Below are 25,293 nucleotides of genomic sequence, written 5' to 3'. Positions count from 1 at the left end.
ATTGTCCTTTCCCCATATTTGTTGTTGATTTTGTTTCTGCTGAGTCTGTATTTTTCCTTTGTATTTTATTTTGATGTGCAGGATAGTTTGTCTCCTTTGTTGTTACCCTATTATTTACCCCTATTTTTCTAAGTTTAAAACTAACTTTTATTTCTTTGTATCGCCGTATCTTCCTCTCCATATGGAAGGTGTATGATTACATTTCTTAATCCCTCTTTATTATTTTAATATTGTCTTCTTTTATATAATAACATCGCCATTGCCCTGTGTTGGGCTTTTTTTTTTTTAATCTTCCTTCTTGGGTTTTTTTTTTTTTTTTTTTTTGTATTTCCCTGTCTGGGTAGACTTCTAGTTGCTCTGCCCAGTGTTCTAGTCTTGGGTCAATACCTGATATTATTGATTTTCTAACCAAAGAACTTGCTTTAGTATTTCTTGTAGTTTTGGTTTTTACGAATTCCCTCAACTTGTGTTTATCTGGAAATGTCTTAATTTCACCTTCATATTTAAGAGACAGTTTTGCTGGATATACGATTCTTGGCAGGCAATTTTTTTCCTTCAATTTTTTAAATATGTCATCCCATTGCCTTCTTGCCTGCATGGTTTCTCCCGAGTAGTCTGAGCTTATTCTTATTGGCTCTCCCTTGTAGGTGATTTTTCTTTTGTCCCTTGCTGCTCTTAAAATTGTCTCGTTATTTTTGGTTTTGGCAAGCTTGATTTGTCTTGGTGACTTTCTTTTAAGGTCTACCTCATATGGAGTTCGATGAACATCTTGGATAGATATCTTCTCATCTTTTACAATATCAGGGAAGTTTTCTGCCAACAAATCTTCAATAATTTTCTCCGTATTTTCTGTTACCCTCCCTGTTCTGGTACTCCAATCACTTGTAGGTTATTTCTCTTGAAAGAGTCCCACATAATTCTTAAGGTTTCTTCATTTTTTTTTAATTCTTTTATCTGATTTTTCTTCAAATGTATTAGTGCCAAGTGATTTATCTTTGAGTAGCTTCTACCTGCTCAATTCTGCTCCTCTGACTTTCTATTGAGTTATCTGATTCTGTAATTTTATTGTTAATCTTCTGAATTTCTGATTGCTGTCTGTCTATGGATTTTTCCAGCTTATTAAACTTTTCATTATGTTCCTGAATAATCTTCCTAATTTCTTCAGTTGCTTTATCTGTGTGTTCCTTGGCTTCTTCTGCATATTGCTTCATTTCCTTCCTGATGTCTTGAAGGGTTGTGTCTATTAAATTTTTGTATTCTGTATGTGGTAATTCCAGGAATGCACTTCCATCTAAAAGACCCCTGGATTCTTTGTTTTGAGAGCCTGTTGAGGTGATCTTGGTCTGTTTCTTTATGTGACTTGATATTGACTGTTGTCTCCCAGCCATCTATAAGTTATTGTATTAGTTTATGCTTGCTTACTGTGTCGTAGTTGCTTGCTTTGTTTTGTCTTGGTATATCCGTATGGGTTGCTTGAGTGAGCTAGCTTGATTATTTTCGCCTTTGGAGCTCTGGTGTCCTGTCCCCAGCTGGCTAGAGCTGTTACCAGGTATATTAGTTTAGGAGTCCATTCAGTTTTCTTGTATGAATTCAGCTCAGGTTTCCAGGTAGCTGATATCAAGTGTGTGGTACAGGCTCTGTCCTACAGTCTTAGAGGGGCAGGGGTGATTGGCGTATATACCCGTATCTGATTGCAGCAGGGGGTCACTCTCTGAACAAGGCAGGGGGCTGAAAAGTGACCCCCAAGTGTCTCTAAGGAAAAAGCGTCTCTGTTCCCTAGAGCGCACTGGTGGCTGGGCTCTGCAGAGGGACCATGGGCACCGAAAGTTTTTGTTGTAAGGACTGGGAGGTACTAGTTATCCCTGGACCCCTGTCGCAGGTGGCTGGGCGACCCAAGCGGAGCCACCAGTCTTTAGATCCCTGTTGTGGGTAGGTGAGGACCTTGATTAATAGGCAAAGCAATGTCAAACGTCAAACACCCAGCTCTCCACTGCACAGCTGAAATGGTTGGAGTTTGCCAATAAGGGCCTATTCTCCCGAAATAGACCCACACGGGTCCATGCAGAAGGGAAAGGTGCTCAAGTTCCACAGACGGTTTATGCCTGGACAGGAGCTGCTTCTGTCCTTAGCTCCCCTGGTTAATGGAGCTAGCAAATTATCTTTTCCCCCCAGTTGCAAATTTTTTCCTTCCCCAATGCCGGGAGGACAGCTCCAGGTGCTCACCAGGGCCTATCTCAGGCCCAGGGATTCAGCTGCTGAAGCCGGCTTGGGGGCGGGGGGACACGGTAAAATATACACAAGTACTTAGCTTTTGCGGAGAGCGCCCTTCTCCTTAGGTTCCGGAGGCATGTGGCTGGCTGTTTCTTCCTGAGGAAACTGCGGCTGAACGCTAGTCCCAGCCCGCGGCTGCCGCAGCCGCTCCAGGAATGGTGCCTGAGGGCTCCCCGCAATTCAGGTCCAATAATTCCTCTCTACGTCTGAACAGCATCTTCCTCCCCCTGCCCCTCAGTTCCTTGTCTAAGCTTGCCTTTGATGCTCAGGGCTCCCAGCTTGTCACAAATATACTCGTTTCACTTGTTTTTTCGGGTCTTTGTTGTAAAGAGGGCTCGACAGATGTGTCAGTCTATTCTGCCATCTTGGCTCCCTAGTTCCTTAATTCTTAATCAGAATTTTTATTCCAAAGATACAGAACATTTTTTTAAAACATTTTTGAATATTGTCTAATTTCTTGAAAAAAAGAGGCTTGCTGTTAGTCATCCAGAGTCACCAACGTTGTAGTACAAGCATAACAGCAGTGTATTGAGTGCTCAGTACCTGCTAAGCACTGTAAATTCATTTAATCCTCTCAAGCAGCCAGTGATATCGGTACTGCAGTTATACCCATTTTGCAGATGAGAAAACTGTGGAACAAAGAGATTCGTTGCCTTGCCTAAAGTCTCAGATTGGTAGAGCAGGATAGCAAACAGAGTTCAGAATCTAAGATCTTACTACTTACTAATCTCCAAAAATAAAAATGGAGGCATATCTACATCAAATTAGCTTCCCTAGGAGAAAAGATAGCTCATGCTCTCTGTACAAAATAATATGATCATGTGGATAATAAGCACTCCATATTTAACTTTTTCAGTGCCTTACATGTATAGTCATATAAGAGACTAAACAAAAAAAGAAAAAACCCACTGCCTTCGAGTCGATTCCGACTCTTAGCGACCCTATGGGACAGAGTAGAATCGCCCAATAGAGTTTCCAAGGAGTGCGTGGTGGATTCAAACTTTTGACCTCTTGGTTAGCAGCCGGAGCACTTAACCACTACACCACCAGGGTTTCCTGTGTAAGAAACTAGGTGGTAATAATAGTAATGTCATCAAAATTCCCATTAAGTGAGCCACAAGGCAAAAATTGTTATAACATGAAAAAAACATTTACTAATGAACTGATCGCTTTAAAACTTGTCTGTGAAAAGATCTCTCCTTTATTAACTCTACAGTCTACTCTTGCCTTGTCAATCTTTTTCAGTAAGTATCTCTTCCTTGTTGAGAGATGTTGTAAATATGTGCTATTATATATATGTTAGTAATTCTTGACAATAAAGAATAGTATAAATTGAAAATCTTGCAAAAATTGAGTTTCATTAGATTCATAAAGAGATATGGGAAAACTCCTCAAATCTGAAGATAGAATTGGACTAAAGGTTGAAAATGAAAAATAGATAAGAATAGTGATAATACAGTAGAGGATCAGCAAAAAAGAGGTAGGCCCTCAATGACATGGATTGGCACAGTGGCTGCAACAATGGGCTCAAATATAGCAACAATTGTGAGGATGCCACAGGACCGGGCAGTGTTTTGTTCTGTTGTACGTAAGGTCGCTATGAGTCAGAACCGACTGGACGGCACTTAGTACAGAGATTCTTACCTGGACCCGGAGCTTCAACAGCACATGCTATGTATGCCTCTAGTCGTGTTTCTTTTCTCTTTCTAGCTTTACCTTTTGGAGCCCCTGTATGGTGCAACCTATTAACACTCTCAGCTGCTAACTGAAAAGTTGCAGGTTTGAGTTCACCTAGAAGTGCCTGAGAAGAAAGGCCTGGTGATCTACTTCTGAAAAATCAGCCACTGAAAACCCTGTGGAGCACAGTTCTCCTCTGACACACATGGGGTCACCATGAGTTAGAGTCAACTTGATGGAAACTGGTTTTAGTAATACCTTTTAGAACCCCCCAAAAAGAAAAATACTCAACGAGGCTACCTTTCTTGCTTCTATATTTCCCACACCTGTGTGTGTGTGTATGTGTGTGTGTGTGTGTGTGTTTTGGGAGAGGTTGTGAGTGTGTCTAGTTTTTTGTTTGGTGATTAAAATGCCTCATCTTGAACCTCGTAGTGTTTAGGGATTATGTCCCCACTCCCCCTATTAAAAAAAAAAAAATCCTGTCCGACTCAGAGTACCTCTGCCATAATTGTATTATGGAAATCATTGTTAATGCCATTAACATTTGAAAACTTGTCAGGCTTGTACAAAGAATGAAACATTAGGTCCTTATGACAGCTGGAGCCCATTCTATGTACTGTCCTGGAAAGGACACAGCTATTAGTAGAATTAGATCTGATTACCCTTGGGAATCATCGGACCTGCAATTTCAGAGTTTGAGGATGGCACTGGAGTTTCTTTCCTAAATGTTGTTCAATTGATAAGAAATTTAGTTCAAACACAGCAGTAAAAAGCACCGGGGTGTGTGTTGGTGTTTGAGGATGGGTGGGAAGGAGGATCGTGCTCTCCCTTAAATCCTTTCAGAATTCTCTACCACGAGTCCTGCATCCTCTGAGCACTTTCAGTGCCAGGAGTCTTAGAAACCGTTTGAACAGAGAAATGGTTCTGTAGTGTCAACAGTTGGTTTTCCCTGAGTAAATGCTTGATTTCCAGTATTGTTTCTATTAAATGTCTCTACTTTATTTGGTCAAAGTACAAAAATGTAATTTGTCTTCTGTAGAGATACATGTGGTGCCGAAGTAGGTATTTAGTAAATAGTGATGAAGGAGAAAGATGCATCTTAATGGAGGTATAATTTCCGTTAGCAAGAGAAACTTTAATGATCATTGATCATTTTTATCATGAAAATGTTAATGTGCAAAGCACTTTGCTAGCCATTATTGGGTAATTAACCAAATAGAAATCTAGAGATCTCCATCCTTGGAAATTTTAATCTCCCAAAACAAATACAAAGGCAGCTACTTGAGAACCATTACCATCAAGTACCAAATAATACATGATTATAGGAAACAGTTCTTTGCAACATTCTCTTAGTTTTCTAGGAAATTTTGATACTTCAAGATGTTTGCGCAACTGACAATATATAATCAGACAGTTGTAGAATTTTTGAGCCGCAAAAGACAAATTATAATCTTATTCAGTCCCTTCATTTCAGTGAGATCACTAGAGGGGTGCAGGAAGTACAAACCATGCTGGGTGACATTGTCAGAGGGGTGACACCAAAACGACTGTCTATAAAATTTTCATGCAGTGTTTCAGCAGAAATTTATTATTTTTTATAAAAATATCCCTTGTAGTTAATTATGACAACAAAAACATTTTTTGTAAAGCCCATCTTACATGTATCAATATACCCACAAGGCCAAAACTCTATGCCAGTTTACTTTTTGAACCTTCTAATGAGCTCCGTTTACAGCTGTCATTATTACCTAATTACAGTGGTGCTTCAAAGCATGTGGTTTCGTCTGAACCATGCTACAAGTACACCGTGTTGTTTCCGTTGCTGCCGGTGTTTTTATAGCCGCTTTTTAAATCAAATTTTCTGGTATTTTAGCCATAATATTGTGGCAGTTAGTATTTGTGAGCCTATATCAGTTATTCTTTTGAGAATGAAGTGGTAAATAAAGGAAAAAGAAAAATCAAAAAGGTTTCCTTTCAATTACTATGTTCTAATAATGTGATTCAGTGTAGAAAGATTTTACAAAACAATTTTGTTGTTAATATTCATATAATCTAAGAAATACTACAATTAAAGAATTTACAACTATATTTATAGATATTATTCTATGATTAAAATTGATAGGGAACATTACTAAGAATTCTGTATGGTCTGGTACAGGAGAAAGTCTATAGAGGGAGGGGTGACACGACGAGTTATTGTGTGACACTAACCCTGATGATACCACTGCCTCATTTTACAGAGGACAAAGTAAGTGTAGAGAGGTTACGTAATTTGTGCAAGGTCAGGCAGCTAGTTAGCAGCTCTGCCGAAGCTAGTAACCAGGTATATTTTCAGTAACAGACCTATTTCTGCATTGATGGCTTTGTCTTTATAAACGAAATGGCATACTGACCTTTGGAACCTTTCACAGGTACGCTGAGAAAGTATATATGTGGTTTTGTTAGACATAAAAACATTATTGGTGAAAATACTAAAACAAAATAATGAAACCACCTTCTACCAGGTTTTCTGCTTCTAGATGCTTTGCCATTTGGGTTCTGGGCTTCTGTTAAGTCACTTTCAGGCAGCCTATTTCATTTCTTCCTAGCCCACCTACACATTTCAACTGCAGAATGCATTCTGAATACCAGTTAGTTAAAAAGAAAAGAGGCACATTTATTTGGATGTCGTACACAAAAAGAAAAAAGCTAGAAGTGGTACCATCACTGATCCAAGGTTCAAGATACCATCCGGATGTTCTTCCTGGGATGAAGTGGTTGGCAAGGATGCTGCCTTCATAATGCTTCAGGACCTCTACTTTTTGTTGCTTGATGAGATGTACATCACAGACTCACCCCTTCTCCTGATGGGGGTCTGAATCTTGTGTTCAATTCCACTCCTTCCCATCAAAAGCCACCTACTTCCACAAGACTGCTTCAGAAGAGGAGAGTTGCTGATAGTCTCATTGGTTTATTGCCTTCTAAAACCTAGAAGAGTAAGTATGTGTAGTGGCAGTTTCTAATTACTATTGGCTGAATTTCTCTAGGGAGACTAGTTAGTAATAGTAGAAATTAAATCAGGTCTTTGGATAAATTTTATTGACAAGGACAAGGCTATCTTTCTGTTGGCTGACATTTGTTTTCCCTATGTTAGAAAGTTACAAATAGAATCCAAATAAATATTCTTTATTTCTCTTGCCAGGAGCAAGAAGTCTGAGAAGAACCATAATTATGTATGTCATGGTGTTTCTCAATCAAGTACTCATGGTATCTATAATCAAATAAGAGATACTATTTACTTTAATTCACCTATAGCATTCTATGGAAACTGTGGTAGTATAGTGGTTAAGCGCTATGGCTGCTAACCAAGAGGTTGGCAGTCGGGATCCGCCGGGCGCTCCTTGGAAACGCTATGGTGCAGTACTACTCTGTCCTATAGGGTTGCCATGAGTCGGAATCGACTCAGCAGCAGTGGGTTTTTGGTTTATAGCATTCTATATTTTTGCGAAAACTCTAGCCTCATTTTTAGAATACTCCTTATCTCATGATAAACTCTAAAAGCAATGTCAAGTAAGAGTTCTTGCTGAATTTTACTTGTCTCTATGAAGTTTATAGTTTTACTATGAATGCTAGAATTGGATTAGGTTGAATTTTGAAAGTAAATATTAAAAATATCACTATGGCTTGACATTTTTAGCATATAAGTCTCAGATAATACCTTGTACTGGCATCACAAAAACAGTTTAAATACAGCAATGTATATTATTTGAGAACTTCCTTAATTATATGTTTCAAAGTGCCTAGCTCAGTTTCTGGTACTTAATTGTTGTTAGGTGCTGTTGAGTTGGCTCCCATTCATAGCGAACCAGTGTACAACAGAATGAAACACTGCCTAGTCCTGTGCCATCCTCACAATCCTTGTTATGCTTGAGTCCATTGTTGCAGCCACTGTATCAGTCCATCTCGTTGAGGGTCTTCCTCTTTTTCGCTGACCCTCTACACCTAGCATGATGTCCTTCTCCAGGGTCTGATCCCTCCTGATAAATATGTCCAAAGTATGTGAGACATAGTCTCACCATTCTTGCTTCTAAGGAGCATTCTGGTTGTATATCTTCCAAGACAAATTCGTTCTTTTGGCAGTCCATGGTATATACAATATTCTTTGACAGCACCACAATTCAAAAGCGTCAATTCTTCTGTGGTCTTCCTTATTCATTGTCCAGATTTCACATGCATATGAGGCGATTGAAAATACCATGGCTTGGGTCAGGTGCACTGTAGCCTTCCAGGTGACATTTTTGCTTTTCAAGACTTTAAAGGGATTTTTTGCAGCAGATTTGCCCCGTTTTGATTTCTTGGCTGCTGGTTCCATGGGTGTTGATTGTGGATCCAAGTAAAATGAAATCCTTTACAACTTCAGTCTTTTCTCTGTTTATCATGGTGTTGCTTATTAGTCCAGTTGTGAGGATTTTTTTTTTCTTTATGTTGAGGTATAATCCATACTGAGAGCTGTAGTCTTTGATCTTCATCAGTAAGTGCTTCAAGTCCTCTTCCCTTTGAGCAAGCAAGGTTGTGTCATTTGCGTAATGCAGGTTATTAATGGGTCTTTCTCCCATCCTGATACCCCGTTCTTCTTCATAGTCCAGCCTCTCTGATTATTTGATCAGCATACTGATTGAATAGGTATGGTGAAAGGGTACAACCTTGACACACACCTTTCCTGACTTTAAACCATGCAGTATCCCCTTGTTCTGTTCAAATGACTGCCTCTTGATCCATGTATATTGATTCCTCATGAGCACAGTTAAGTGTTTGGAATTCACATTCTTCTCAATGTTAACCATAATTTGCTACAATCCACACAGTCAAATGCCTTTGCATAGTCAGTAAAACACAGGTAAACATCTTTCTGGTATTCTCTGCTTTTAGCCAGAATCCATCTGACATCAGCAATGGCATCCCTGCTTCCACATCCTCTTCTGAATCTGGCTTCAATTTCTTGCAGTTCCCTGTTTATATGTCACTGCAGCCACTTTTGAATGATCTTCCGTAAAATTTTACTTGCATGTGATATTAATGATATTGTTCAGTAATTTCTGCATTTGGCTGGATCACCTTTCTTGGGAATAGACGTAATTATGGATCTCTTCCAGTAGGTTTGCCAGGTAGCTGTCTTCTAAAGTTCTTGTCATAGGTGAGTGAGCATTTCCAGCACTGCATTGGTTTGTTGAAACATATCAATTGATATTCCATCAATTCCTGGAGCCTTGTTTTTCGCCAATGCCTTCAATTTAGCTTGGACTTCTTCTTCAGTACCATAGGTTCTTGATCATATGCTACCTCCTGAAATGGCTGAATGTCGACCAATTCTTTTTGGTATGGTAACTTTGTGTATTCCTTCCATCTTCTTTTGATGCCTCCTGCATCGTTTAATATTTTCCCTGTAGAATCTTTCAGTTTTGCAACTCGAGGCTTGAATTTTTTCTTCAGTTCTTTCAGCTTGAGAAATTATGAGCGTGTTCTTTACTTTTGGTTTTCTATCTCCAGTTCTTTGCACATGTCGTTATCATACTTCGTCTTCTTGAACTGCCCTTTGAAATCTTCTGTTTAGCAATTTTACTTTATCATTTCTACCTTTCACTTTAGCTACTCGACATTCAAGATCACGTTTCAGAGTCTCTTCGGACACCCATTTTGGTCTTTTCTTTCTTTCCTGTCTCTTTAATGACCTCTTACTTTCTTCATGTATGATGTCCTTGATGTCATTCCAGAACTCATCTGGTCTTCAGTCATTAGTGTTCAATGTGTCAGATCTATCCTTGAGACGGTCTATAAATTCAGGTGGGATATACTCAAGGTCGTACTTCAACTCTCATGGACTTGTTCTAATTTTCTTCATTTTCAACTTGAACTTGCATATAAACAATTGATAGCCTGTTCCACAGTTGGCCCCTGGCCTTGTTCTAACTGATAATCTTGAGATTTTCCATAGTTTCTTTCCACTAATGTGGTTGATTTGATTCCTGTGTATTCCATCTGGTGAGATCCACCTGTATAGTCTCCATTTATGTTGTTGAAAAAAGGTATTTGCAATGAAGAAGTCGTTGGTCTCGCATAATTCTGCCATGCAATCTCCAGCATCATTTCTATCACCAAGGCCATGTTTTCCAGCTACCAGTCCTCCTTTGTTCCCAACTTTTGCATTCCAATCACCAGCAATTATCAGTGCATTCTGATTGCATGTTCAATCATTTTCAGACTGAGAAGTTGGTAAAAATAATCAATTTCTTCATCTTTGGCCTTAGTGGTTGGTGCATAGTTTGAATAATAGTCATATTAACTGGACTTCCTTGTAGGCATATAGGTATTACAAACATAATAGATTTCAATAAATATTTTTTGACGAGTAATAGTTTAATTCACGTTTTTGCCATAATTGCTCTGAGGACAAAAGTAACTTAAGAACAATATTGAAGAAACCCACCATCAGTCCCACCTCATAGCTACCCTGTATGACAGAGTAGAATTGCCTCATAAGGTTTCCTAGGCTGTAATCCTTATGAAAGTAGATTGCTACATCTTTATCCTGAGGAGGGGCTGGTGGGTTTGAACTGTTGACCTTTCAGTTAGCAGCCAAATGCTTAACTACTGTGCCACCAGAGCTAGTTAATTATAGAAAACATTTAAAAGTTTGGTTATTTAACATTAAAAAATATTGGTGTTTCCTAGTACAGTTCAGTATAGCTACCATCTTCTGCTAGACGTTGCTTTAGTTGATTTCAACCTTTGTAAAATGTCATCCCCGATATTATTGGCTGAAAGGATTGCATTTGTAGTCCCTAACTTTACAATCACCAAAAACATAAAGCTTTGATATATACACACAGTTTGGATGGGACTTACAAAATCCAAAAATAGCCTAATGGAGGCAAATCAGGAGGCTAAGGGTGTCCTCTACCAGTCCATTCAGAAACAGTTGTACACTAAAAATTAAAAATCTTCCAAATTCACAAAACAAAATGCATGCAAAAAACATTTAAGTCAGTTGTTGTTAGCATTCGTACTTCTGAAATTATTAAAGCTTTTAATTGTACTAAGATTTTTGGAACACCCTTTATTGGAACAAATAACAGAATACCAAGGCTCTTAACTGTGTTTTCCCAAAGTGTATTGTGTGTAGCAGCATTTCTCAAGGTGCAGTCTGTGAACCCCTGGGGTATCCTTATTATTTGCCATTACCCAGTGGTGAGTAGCACCTCTGGAACCTTAGCACCAAGGGAATGGTTCCAGAGTGCACTAGTAGTCATTGTATTCCTCGCCACCATGCGATTGCAATTAAAAACAAAAACAAAAAACAGGTTTTACTTAAGACTGTCTTTGATGAAATAATAAACATCTATTTAAATAGCCTGTGTCACAGAATGGGAAGTACTCTTAAAGCACTTCTGTTTTGTACCAAAGTACTATGGTTGTCTGGAGAAAAAGAACTAGCTGGATTGAAATATACACTAGTCTAGCCACTTTTTCTTAGTTATTTTTCATAAAATATGTTATTTATGTTAATGTAGAATAGGTTTATTATTTCTAAATAAAATACCTATTCTACATTAACATAAGTAACATTTAGTAAAAATTTTTACTTCTTAGTTTTAATTTTTAATATGTGTCTTAGACTAGGTTCTCTGGGCAGGGAGATTTATATCAAGGAAATGGCTCATGCAGTCGTAGAAGCTAGAAAGTCCCAAGTCTGTGGGTCAGACATCAGGCTGGAGGCTTCTCCTGACTCAGGTAGCTACAGAAGCTGACAAACTTAAGATTGGCAGGTAAGATGGCAGGCTGTTGGCTGAAGTCCCAAGAACCAGATTTCAGATGATGACGAGCTGAATTCAGGATCCAGAGCAGAGCAAAAGCCAGCTAGCTTTGCCAGAAAGTCCATATGTATTGGATGCAAGCCATACCCACAAGGAAACTCTCTTTCAACTGGTTGGCTGCTCATAGTGGATCTCATTGTGGAGGAGATAATATCAGATCTCATCAGGAAGGTGATTATATCATTTACATAACTACCAAACTACACTGTAACTGCCAAATCACTGAGAGACAGGGCCCAGGCAAGTTGACACACAACCTTAACTATAAGAATAAATTTTAATACTGATAGATATAAAATGAAAAGGACTGTTTTGCCCTTGAACTGACAGATAAGTAAGCAGATCAGAAGTTTGTAAAGAGCAGCTGTAATATGGTTAATGAATATAATCTGTGAATTAAACTTTGACAGTCATTACTGTGCAAAAATAATTGAATTTTATTTCTTGAAAAATGCATTACAAAAAGAATACTTACATACCTGTGTCTATAGGTAGGCTTTGAACAAGGAGTTCAGTTTTAACTACATCAGTAAATTCACAACATTGCTGATTGAGAGTCTGAAGTTACTGGGTACTGCTTATGGGAAGAAATTTACTCAGTGATGTACCAGTGACATGAAAGAAAAAGTCAGTATCTATCATGGATTAAATTACGTACCCCCCAAAATGTGTGTATTAACTTGGTTAGTCCATGATTCCCAGTATTCTGTGGTTGTCCTCTATTTGTGATTGTAATTTTATGTTAAAGAATATTAGGGTGGGGTGTAACACCCTTGCTCAGGCCACATCCCTGATGCAATGTAAAGGGAGTTTCCCTGGGGTGTGGCCTGCATCATGTTTTATCTCTCAAGAGATAAAACGGGAAGGGAAGCAAGTAGAGAGTTGGGGACCTCATACCACCAAGAAAGCAGCACCAGGAGCAGAGCGTGTCCTTTGGACATGGGGTCCCAGTGCTTGAGAAGTTCCTTGACCATGGGAAGATGGAGGACAAGGACCTTCCTCCAGAGCCCACAGAAAGAGAAAGGCTTCTGCTGGAGCCAACGCCCTGAATTTGGTCATGTAACATACCAGACTGTGAGAAAATAAACTTTTCTTTGTGAAAGCCATCTACTGGTGGTATCTCTGTTATAGCAGCATTAGATGACTAAGACAGTATGGATCTGGGCTCCTGATTTTGCATTAGGTGAAGGATTAGATAGAAGTCATAGCTGATGTGAACACCTTGGGCTATACAGGATAGTTTCCCTACTGGGAAATACCATGTATTGTAACTTTAAAGGAAATCGCTTTAGTACACACCTTTCAGTTTTAAAGTTTGATTATTCAAAGAAATTTTCCCTGATGTAAAATCAGCATCAACATTCTTAAACTGTTAAAGTCGTTAAAATAAAACTGATACTGTGTAATGGTTTTAAAAATGAATAAATAAAAATTGAACAGGTAGTCCTCAGTTTCTCACATACCGAAGTTGGATACTGACATCAAAATTATAAAGTGCGTTTTGAGGCTGTTCACTGCCCCCACCCCCAAGTATGTTTTAATGTTGCCTCTTCATTTCATTTACTTGAGTAACTGATGAATGCAGGGTGATGAACGCAGTGGTAGTATTACAAAACCAAGCATTTTTAATAAAGAAAGCTTCCTCTTCATATATATAAAAAAAAAAAAACCAGTACAATCTAAAAATGTAAGTAAAGATTTATAAATACAGTAGTCACCTAGGACGCTGTAGCAGTCAGTTCTCTTGTAGGTTCTCACCCCACTTCATAACTTAATCATTTCTTCATTGAAGGCATTTTCAAGCTTTCATTGAAATTAATGCAAAATGTTTAAAGAAATTTGCCATTAAGAAATGAAAGTGGAATGAAGTTTCTAAAGGAATTTGAATACAGAAAAATACTCCTTATTTTTAAAAAACCTAAATAGTTCCTACTTGGGTCTCTAATTTGATTCAGCCCAGTCACTAATTATTTGTCTTGTTTATTAAATAAGGCATAGAGCCACCTGCCTAAACAATAATAAATGTAGCCTAAGTTTGCTGGTCTGAAAATTGATGAATAATGTAAGCTAATTCATCCATCTGTGAAAGATTTCAAGGTCGACCCTTTACTGGCTATAAGATTTTGAGTTAAAAAGACAGTGGCGGACAGTGCTTATAGTTTGATAATGTTTGCTTACTGAGCGTGAAATGAAATTTAACTGTGGCATATCTGCATTTGTACATTTATTGTGGTTGTTCAGACTTCTTGCAAAAGGAAATGTCAGGCAGTCGTTCTGAGATTCCAAATGTATTAGGCTTTGAAGAGCTTAGATAACTGAGATGATTCTTTCAGTTTTCAAAAATGGTTTTTCTTCACCATACAAAATTAATTATTATGTTCAGTTAGTAAATGCGGAATGAGCATTGGTGAGTAAACATAAAACTTAGAAATAATTTCCACATTTGAAATGTGAAGTGTACCGTCTGAATATTCTGGGGCTATCAGAAACGTGCAGAGTGTCAGATTTCATATTTTCCCTCAAGATGCCATGTATCTTACCAGGAAAAGATTTAGATCAGAAAGTCTTTTCTAGGTACAAGATGTTACAATTTTTATGCTGCTAAATGCTTTCAAGTGATTAAAAAAAAAATTACTGATTATGAAGCCTTTTTAGGTAATTGTGATACATCATGGACTGTATTTAAGCTCCCTGTTTGTGGTTCCGAAGACTCTCTTACCTAATGGTTTCTACTGTTCTATTCCCTAGGAATAGTTTTTTTTTTCTCTCTCTCTCCGCCCCATCCTTCCAGGCTACTGGAGAGCAAGAACAATCTATTTTTAAATGGCATCCACTTATTTATTTATTTATTTATGTTTGTTTCTTGGTTGGCTGGTTGGTTTTACTATTGTCATAAAGCTGGCATTTTTATTGATTTATTTGGCTACAGGAACGTTTTCTTGGTATTTAAAATCTTTTCCTGTGGTCTCGCTTCTTTCACAAGTTGTGATGACTCATTTAAATTTCTCCTCTTTTCCTTCTTGTGAATGCTTTGCCTTATGATTCATCTGTCCTACTTTCTTGACCATTTTCTCCTAAATTCCAATTCTAGCTGCCATTTACGGGAACACCTGTTTATTTTGGTATCAAACGTTTTTAAAGTATTAGCTAGTTTTTTAATTTTTAGGAGCTGTTTGTACAAGTGGCATTTAACCAAAGTTCTTGCCTCTCCTCTTTGCTTTTATTATTGAACTTTTGGCTGGTTCATTTCTTTATTCATTCATTCACTCAGTTGTTCCTCACACATGTATTGCACACTCAGTATTTATCATGCAGTGGGTATGGAACAGGAGGTGGAGGGAGAATTCTCAGTCATCTTTCTGCTTGATAATAGCTTTAGTCACAAGTTTAGTGAAGAGTTTAAAATCATCAGCTTAAATAGGCTTTTGTTTTGGAATGTCTCTGGCTTTAAGAATTCATATATTCACTCTATAAAATGTTTTTAGCACCTGTCACATGCTAGTTACTTAATCCATGTCAGCCCTGACCAGTCTTTAGAACTGGCTCTGTTTTATATTCTTGCTGGCTGAGTTTATGTGTTTGACATACTTTGAGGAAAGAAACTTTAAAGGCCATTATATAGGTTAGAAAGTATGTACCCGTGAACCATGAATAAAAAAATAAGAATATGTGCTTATCTTGTACTGAATCTGTAATATGTAGATGTAATAGTTGCTTATTGATTGATTCATCCATCTGACAAATTTGTACTGTTTATTTGCAGTGCTCTGGTGGTGTAGCAGTTAGGAGCTGGGCTGCTAACCAAAAGATCGGCAGTTCTAATCCATGAGCTGCTCCTTGAAAACCTTATGGGACAGTTCTACTCTGTCCTATAGGGTTGCTATGAGTAGGAACCAACTACGAGTTAGACTTTGAGTCAGAACTGACTGGACAGCACCTAACAACAACAACAACACCTGCAGTGCCAGGCATTGTTCATACTCTGGAGATAGAGCAGAGAACATGAGGGTATAGGTCCCTACTCTCACAGAAGTCATGTTCTAGAAGAGGGGAACATAGCACACATGTAAGCACACCATCAAACCAAATCATTTCAGACGGTAAGAAGTAACAGGGTGATATGATGGAAAGTGACCGTGGGGGCCACATGAGAAAGGGGGAACCTGAGAAAGTCTCACCAGGAGGAGAAAAAATTTGAATTGAGACTAAATCATAGAAAAAGATCCACCAATGCAGAGATCTGGGGACAGAAGAGTCCATGCCAAGGGGACAGGCAATACTAAGACATTAACCCTGACATTTTTCTGGGAACAGAAAGAAGGCCACTGTGGAGAAGGAGGTAAAGAAATAGGCAGGGACCAGCTCAAACTGGGCTTTGCATATCCTGATAAGGATTGGACTTTTATTCTACATACATTTAGGAGATCACTGGACAGTTTCAAGGAAGGATGTGACATGATCTAAGTGTTAATACAACCATAGAGCCCTGGTGGCACAGTGGTTTGTTGTGTGGAAAATGGGGCAAGTGGAAATAGGGTGCCTACTTAGGAGATTTTATGGTAGTCCAGGGCAGAAAGGATGCTGACTGGCTTCGCAGGTAGCAGTGGAGCATGGGAAAGTAGATAGATTTGGGACTTAATTTGGAGGCATAGCTGATAAATTGGATGGAATAAAGTATAGCAGATAAAGGAGAGGAATCAAGGATGACTTTGATTTTTGGTTTTTGGCTTGAATAACTGGAACCAAAAAAACTCATTGCTGTTGAGTCCATTCTGACTCATAGCGACAGAGTAGAATTGCCCCATAGGATTTCCAAGGAGCGGCTGGTGGATTCAGACTACCAGCCTTTTGGTTAGCAGCTGTAGCTCTTAACCACTGTGCCACCAGGGCTCCGAATATCTGGAAAGGTAATTCTGTTTATTGAGATGAGAATGATGGTGGGAGCTACAGGATTTAAGAGTTTTTGACCTCATTATCTTGGAGATGCCTATTACACACCTTAGGAAGAACTTGGATATGAGTATATGAATCTGGAGCTCAGTGGAGGCATAGTGTGTGGATGAGAGTATAAACAGAATAACCCACTGCCGTTGAGTCGATTCCGACTCATAGCGACCCTATAGGACAAAGTAGAACTGCCCCATAGAGTTTTCAAGGAGCGCCTGGCGGATTTGAACTGCCGACCTTTTTGGTTACGAGCCATAGCACTTAACCACTACGCCACCAGGGTTTCCATAAACACAATTGTATTCTTTTATTCAATCACAAGTTATCAATTATAAATTAGAGTAAAATACTGTTATGGATTGAATTGTGTCCCCCAAAAATGTGTGTTGTAAATCCTAACCCCATATCTATGGATGTAATCCTTTTTGGAAATAGGGTTTTTTTTGTTACGTTAATGAGGCCAGGAACCAGGATCTGGTCTCTAGAACCTGTGTCTCACCCTCACATCCCTGTCCAGTGACTTGTTAGCTCAGCGGAACAGACACAGCTAAACTACTGTGTAACAGCTCTGTCACTCTCAGTGAATGAGCTCAGGCAAATCTTGTCTCTTCAGCTACCATTCAATCAATTATTCATCCATCCATTTAGTCACTCTTCATTCTATCTTTCATCCGCTCATCAGCCATTGAGTATGTAGCATGTCCTCCCAGCTGAGTGAAAGAGTGAAATCACAGCTGAATGAAAAAATGAAATGAAATGTGAAACCACTACACTTAAGGCAGCGGTCTCACGCTTTTGTTGCACCAGAGGAATGTGAAAAAAAACTTCATTTCCCTCACACATTTCTAACTTGACATCTAGACTTTTTCATCATTTATATATTTGCAAAAGGAGCTCTGGTGGCACAGTGGTTAAGGCACTCAACTGCTAACCGAAAGGTCGTCTGCTCGAAACCACCAGGGCTCTACAGGAGAAACATGTAGCAGTCTGCTTCCTTAGGGATTTATAGCCTTGGAAACCCTATGGGGTCACTAAGAATTGGAATCATCTCAACAGCAGTGGTTTTGGTTTGGTTTTATGTATTTGCAAAATATGTCATTTCTAACATATTATAAATTTAAAATCAGATCAAAACTATCCTTTTTTTGTACTTTAGGTAAAGGTTTACAGAACAAACTATTTTCTCATTAAACAGTACACACATTGCTTTATGACACTGGTTAACAACCCCATGACATGTCAACACTCTCCCTCTCCACCTTGGGTTCCCTATTACCAGCTTTTCTGTTCCCTCCTGCCTTCTAGTCCTTGCCCCTGGGCTGGTGTGCTCCTTCAGTCTCATTTTGTTTTAAGGACCTGTCCAATCTTTGGCTGAAGGGTGAGCCTCAGGAATGACTTCATTACTGAGCTGAAAGGGTATCTGGGGGCCATACTCCCCGGGTTTCTCTAGTCTCTGTCAGGCCAGCATTTCTGGTCTTTATTATGAGTTAGAATTTTGTTCTGCATTTTTCTCTAGCTCTGTCTGGGACCCTCTACTGTGATCCCTGTCAGAGCAGTCAGTGGTGGTAGCTGGGCACTATCTAGTTGTACTGGACTCCGTCTGGTGGAGGCTGTGGTAGATGTGGGAACTATCCTTTCTAACATTAATGCTTTGTGAATCTAAATTCTTGAAAAAATATGTCATTAGATTTCATCTCCTTTGTTAACTAAGGTATTTTGGCATTGCTATCTTTATTTTTTTTTATCTTAAAATGAAATATTTTTTTTTTATCTTATGAGTATAACCAAAACATTTATTGAGTACCTGGACACCTACGCTTCCAGGTATAGTGAACGCCTATCTGTGTGTGAATGGCGTCTGCTTATAGATATATGTTCCTGGGGAGAGTTCAGGAAAAATCTACTTTACATTGAAATTATTTTATTTCAGGCTCTGATGAGTTCTTTCTGGACTGGAGGCTATTTTACATTTTTTTTTTTTAAATAGTGAAAACAAATGTCTTCATTATTTAAATAAACATAATGAATTAGAGTTGATCGAAGGGCTTTAGTGACTGTTCATTTAGGCTTAGATTTGACTGTACCAACAGAGAGTGTCTTCCTTCAGTAAATCTGAATGTCATTATCAGCAGAATAATAATGATTTAAATGCCTTGGGCATGGTGCGAAGCACTTATTTTTAATTTGAAGCATTTGTTTTGGAACTTGGTTTCTTTTAAATTTTGCACAAATTCATGAAAATCAAGAAGACAGAAAATATTAGTATTATACCATTTAGTTTTCTTAGAATACTACTGGGTTTGAATACCAACAGCCAAAATAAAAACAGTCTTTACACTTCAAGGTGTCTTAAATAAGGAGGAAAAAAATGGTGGCAAGGGGTTTTTACCTTACGTAGGAAGAATGTGTTGTTGTAGGAAGAATGGCAGCATTTGCTGGGTTAATTTAGCTCTGTGTTTATCAGCTGGAGTAAGACTGCCCCTCTTGGTAAGTTTGAGAAGTTACAGGAGCGTTTTGGATTGTCACAGTGCGGGGTAGGAGATGGGGGGAAAGAGGTTACTGGTTAGTTGTTGTTAGTTGCTTAGTTGCCACGGGGTAGGTTCTGACCCATGGCAACCCCATCAGTGCAGAGAGGACTGCTCCATAGGGTTTTCAAGGCTGTGCCCTTTCAGAAGCAGATGGCAGGCCTGTCTTCTGAGGCACCTCTGGGTGTGTTCAAACTGCCAGCCTTTAGACTAGTGGTCAAATGCTTAACTGTTTGCACCATCTAGGGACTGTGCCACCCAGAGACTCCCAGCATTTTGTGGGTAGGGAAGTGCTAGAAGTCCTGAAATAAGGGAGAGGTTCTTACATACTAAAAATTTGTCCTGCATCCTGTACAACTTCCAAATATTCATGTGAATAAATATTCCTATAAATGAAAAAAACCTATTTATTAGTATTTGAGTCTAGAAGCTCAAATACTTAAAAATGACTTAAGACATTTTCCACGGTTTTAATATACAGTGAATGCCTACGTTTTTATTCTGGTGTCCACGTCTAGTCATTCCTTGTTTGTACCTTGTATGGAATGCCTTCTGATCATCTTTTAAATTCAGAATTGTTCATTAGAAATAAGTGCAAGAATCTGACTACATCTGGCATAGCCATACCCCTACATTTATTTATTTAAATACATATTATTAAACATACTTAAATAGATAGTAGGATATTATGTTTAAATTATTTGTACGTGGGTACATGATCCATGAATTTTATTTAGACTTGTCAAAGGGGGATGTTACAAATCACTTGTTACAATAAGGTGGTATAGGGTCTGACGGAGTTAAGGACACCATCATTGCTAGGGATCGGGGCACTTTTCCCTTCCAACCGTGCCATCCTCAGTATGTTGGGGTGTCTGCCCTTAGGTCACGGGAAGGGTGCAGCAGTTCTTGACGTCACATGCAGACACCATGGCATCTAAAAGGGCCAGATTGATATAATGTCTCAAAGATTCCTCTAATAGACTGTATGTTCCATACCGCTACTCAGAAAATTTTAGTCAATATAAATATACACAAGGGTACTACTTAATCAGTGATTTAGGAAAGGCTGTAAATTGAAGATTTAATATCAATAATTGGTCCATTGCACTGTCCTAAAAGGGAAGTTCGGAAGAGTATAGAAACCATGCAAATGCTTTATAAACAATTGCCTACTTTTCAGGAAGAAAATAATTGGTTTTAATTTTTTCTTTTGAAATATCGACTAACATAGATTTGCCATTCTTAGTTGAAGCACATTTTGTTCAATAATTCTGCTTTATTTCCTCATTTGAGCAAATTTTTCTAAAAAATGAAATTTTAAAATTTAGTGAACATTTATTAGGTGCCGTTGAGCTGGTTCCGACTCATGGTGACCCTATAGGACAGAGTACAACTGCCCCATCAGGTTTCCAAGAAGCAGCTGGTGAATTTGAACTGCTTGACCTTTTGGTTAGCAGCCGAGCTCTTAACTACTAGGCCACCAGGGCTCTAACATTTAGTGCAACTAAAACCAATTTTTTAAATATAGTAACCTGTTCTCTTTACATGAAAATATAAGGATAGTTGAAATTTCTTTTAAAGAATTAATGCTTTGACATTGGCTTGTCGGGATACTACCACAACCATGGTTCCCAAGCATAAATGTCAGCAGGGGCCAGGTGGTAACTGGATGAGAGAGTTGGGCCCAGGGGAGGGGACCGTGGCCAAGTGAAAGCACATGTTTACTTATGGATGGCAGTCACCACTCAGCTCGAGTTGATAGATGCTATATGGGAATTGGGCTCAGTGTTACCAGGTCTTCTGAGGTTTCAAGAAAAAAATGTCTGATTTATTTGTGAAATCTCCTGACTTTTAAATGTGGGACCAATTAAAAAAAAAAAACGCTTGTGTGAACCACACAAAACACACTTTTGTGGAAGAGATCTGATCTGTGAACTGCCATTTGCAGCTTCTAAGCTAGCCCATTTATTTAGAAACTATAGAGTGCAATGATTGGTGAATAGCACTTACTAATGTTTGTGCAGGAAACGATGGTGGCGTAGTGGCTAAGTGCTATGGCTGCTAACCAGAAGGTCATGCAGTTCAAATCTACCAGCTGCTATGGGGCAGTTCTACCCTGTTCTATAGGGTCACTATGAGTCAGAATTGACTCGATGGCAATGGGTTGATGGGTTAATGTTTGTGCTGTGGGGTGAAATAGCAGTTCCCTCTACAGAAAGATGGCACACCTAACTGAATGGACTTGAACTACACTCTACTAATTTGCCAATTCTTGTGAGATAGTCTCACTATTTTGTAATAGCAAGTCTTTAGGGATTTTAAGTTGGTTCGCCATTGCTAAACATAGATTATTTAGAATATGAGAAAAAGTCATAGCTATAGAGCCAGGAAGGTTGAATGAAGAATCCCTTCCACCTCCATACCCCATCATCCCCAAGGCAGAGCAGCAAGTGTCTTGCCTTCTAGCTTTGGATTGTGACACATATACACATGCCCCATCTCCCCACATTGTGCACTGCCACATTCTTTCATTCTTTGTACCCCAAGTAAAAACAAAAAAAAAAAGCTTGTTGTGGTTGAGTCCATTCTGACTCATGGTAACCCTATGTGTTACAGTGTAGAACTGCTCCAGAGGGTTTTCTTGGCTCTAATCTTTATGAGTTATGCGCTCGGTCAGTGGTTTGAACCATCAGCCGCTCCGTGGGAGAAAGATACAGCAGACTGCTTCTGTAAAGATTACAGCCTTGGAAACCCCATGGGGCAGTTCTACTCTGTCCTATAGGGTCCCTGTAAGTTGGAATCGACTCGATGGCAATGGATTGGTTTATTTAATCTTTATGGAAGCAGATCACAAGGCATTTCTTCCACGGCACCACTGGATAACTTTGAACTGCCAACCTTTAGGTAAGTAGCTGACTGGAAACTTCACCACCCAGGGACCTGTAACTCAGGTAGACCTCTTCTAAACAGTAGTTTCTCTATTCCTGCTTCAGGCATCTATGATTTTTTTAACAGAACTCTTCCCCTATCTACCATGCCTCTCCAAACATATGACTTAATGCCAAACTCTTTCTCGGCATCACCAACCCTCATCTTGTATAAAAATGGTATCATCACAATCTGATACTAAATTTTAACTTCCCAAAATAAAACCCTTCAAAAATAGGGAAATAATAGAAAGGTGCCTAAGCACAATTTCCATTTATTTCTCAAAACAATTTGGTATGTTGGTATTTTTTGCTTTGTCTGCATCGGATCTTGTGCAAAAATGGTTGCTTACCACTGCATTAGAAAATCCCGGTATTTTTAAATACTAAAACATACAAGCAAACAAACCAGTAAACTCTAGTGGAATGTTTTAAGTTGGTCCATGCAAAAGGGATCTTCTGTTTACCGAAGAGTAAAGCATCACCGTTCTATGTCAGTCATTTCAGATTGAACTGGGAGCTCATAACTGCAAGACTTAAATAGTGGGGACCTCAGTAATTTAGGAGTCACAGCAATCCAGGTTTAGTTGGGTAAAACTTGTTGCCTGCATTGTCTCTGGGAGACAAGCAATTGAAAAATGAATCACAAAAACCAGGGTAGATGTTTGGTCTGCTTAAAAATGAAAGTCAACTATTTTCAAATTTCATTTCAACGGTAAACTTGTATTAAGTGAATTACTGATTGCAAATAATGCTTAGATAGACAAGATAAACTCTGAATCCATATGCAAAAAAAATCTCTGGTACTACCTGCCTTGGCCGTGTTATCTTGGTGATCTTGGACAAGCTCACCACCTTTGAGCCTTCTTTCCTAATCGGTAAAGTTATAATGATACTCATCTGAAAGGGTTTTGGGGCAGATTAAGTGAAAAAAAATATATGTATTGTTATTACTTAGTGACCTATTCAAGGTCTAGACTTCAGATCTTTAAATTTCTAGCTCACTGATTTTTAATTGTACTAGTTTGTTTTGGTTGAGGAGTCAGAATACTAAAGAACCAATAGACAAGTGATTTTTTTGTTTAAAGGTCTTCGTAAAAATTTTTATAGCCTGTTTTTGTCACCATGATTAAGTTTTTATTTCTCTTCACTAACACACTCCTAAGGCATAAAAAACAAGAAAAACCCTAAGAGTAGGTGAAATTCGTGGAACCAAGGTAACTTGGTACACATTTCAGAGCTGAAATGCTCTTGTTTGGTGATTATTTACCTCTCTAAGTTTCTCCCTACTCCATTGTTAACAATTATTATCTGAAAATAGGGAACTGCTTATGTTTAGAAGAGAGACAAACTGCTTGTGGATCAGGATAAAACGCAGTCAGTTCCCTCTGGGTTGGTCCTGCAAACTTAGTATTACATGGATATTGAACAACTGGTATACAGTAAAAAAAAAAAAATTTTTTTTTTTAAAGCAGCATTAAAATAATTACATTTCTGGGAATATTAAGCCACAGAATATCATTAGTTTAGTAGGTAATATGTCTAACATGCTTCATTAATTGTAAAGAAATCTAATTTTTCCTGGTGTTAAAAACCCCCATTCATTTAAAGACCTGAAGAAAGAAGCTAGAGAGGAAAACATTATCTGTGATTAACGCTGACTTGTCTGGACTTTAGAGTACCTCTTTCATCTAGCCTGAAGTGTTTCTGATTGTCGGACTTAAAAAAAAAAAAAAAAGCTTGCAAAAGGTTTAAGGATGAAGAGGGCATGGGCATATTTTGAATCTCCTCTCCCTCCCTCCGTCCATCTACACTGAGAAGAATTAAGTTTCGTTTGCTGTTTAGCCAATTCACTTTCGTAGTTTGTAGAAGTGTAACAACTCAGTTCAATTTTATATTTGAGCTTGATGTAAACAGAGTTGGATTATGTGTGCTTCTCTTCCCGGAAACCACAGTTTGCTTTATTTGCTGATTAAGGTATGCGGTTACTAAGCCTATGAGAAGCCTCTCTGTGAAGTGCATTTTAATATTTAGATCAAACAGCGATTGGAATATATTAATGCCCAGTGGGTAAACTTGTCATTTGAAAGCAGCTGCTGAGCCTTCTCCCTGCTGCTCCAATTAACACATACAGCACACTTTTGTCAGCAACAGGGCTGTGCATATGGATGAAACCACTTTGCTGCATATTAATATGCAGAGAACACAAAGAGTTAATCAGTCTACCCATTGCAAAGTAAATGGCTTTTCAAGAAGTTTCCCGGGGTGCTTTGAGATGAGGAGTACAAGGATGAGGAAGTAGGATTAGTAGGTAGGAAAGTCAGATGAAGCTCTAGCTTTGGTTCAGTCCATTGACTAAAGTGTTTCCCCGCCCCTCTCTTCTCCCACAACCCGCCCCTGATGATGGAGACGTTGGATAGTGAAATTCTAGTACTGGGACTCCTTTGCCTGAGCTGAATCTCTTGAACTTTGTTCTGTTTAGTTTTGAAGCTGTGTGAAGTCTAAAGCTTTGCTGTTGATGTTTTCTCTTAGTCTGTCATTCTTATTTCACTCTTTTTCTTTTTACGTGCACCTTTGACAGTTTATTAAGCTAAGTGAGAAACCTTATCAAGGTACACCCATATTGTTGTTGATTTTTCCCCTCCCGTGGCTCACATCTCTGGGCTGATGGTAGCACCGAGGCAGCTAGAAGGGTAGCAGCGCATTCCGGTCCCAGGTTTGGAGCTGGTCATTCATGCTGCCCCAGCTTCCCTGGCAGCTGGGCTGTTGCTCTGCTCTGGTGCTAGCTGAGCCAGGCTGCTCCAGGAGTGAGAGATGGACCGCTTCCTGGGTTTTGTCAAGCAGATAAGAAGATCTAGGAGAAGAAAGGGGAAAAAGTACCGACCAGAAGAGGATTACCACGAGGGCTATGAGGATGTCTATTATTACGCTTCAGAGCATTTTCGAAGTAAGAGCTTCCCTCCACCCTCCTATTCCTTCTCGCATGCTGGGGCTAACAATAAACCTTATATGGAGCGTTTATCTTAAATGCAAAAGGTTTGCCAGATGGTGTTCTCTGTGAGCAGTCTGTAAGTACTGAAGTGCCACATTTCA

The 25,293-nt window shown here is 38.8% G+C and overlaps 1 protein-coding gene across 10 annotated transcripts in view; it reads left to right on the top strand.

Annotated features, from left to right (window-relative positions):
- Positions 1-25,293, top strand: part of GRIP1 (glutamate receptor interacting protein 1) — a 791,276-nt gene that overhangs the window by 274,459 nt on the left and 491,524 nt on the right. For 3 of the 10 annotated variants that reach the window (XM_049883805.1, XM_049883803.1, XM_049883797.1), the window contains exon 1: positions 1,174-25,147. The exons of the other annotated variants lie outside the window; for them this stretch is intronic. In XM_049883805.1, coding sequence (XP_049739762.1) covers positions 25,015-25,147 — 133 coding nt within the window. In that variant the 5' untranslated portion in view covers positions 1,174-25,014. Of the gene's footprint in view, positions 1-1,173; positions 25,148-25,293 lie in introns of those variants that run through there. 10 annotated transcript variants of the gene reach the window in all.

Source organism: Elephas maximus, chromosome 4 (assembly GCF_024166365.1).
Source record: "Elephas maximus indicus isolate mEleMax1 chromosome 4, mEleMax1 primary haplotype, whole genome shotgun sequence".
In the NCBI taxonomy this organism is placed as follows: Eukaryota; Metazoa; Chordata; class Mammalia; order Proboscidea; family Elephantidae; genus Elephas; species Elephas maximus.
Note: the sequence above shows the minus strand (reverse complement) of the source record. Positions and strands in the feature narration are given on the sequence as shown.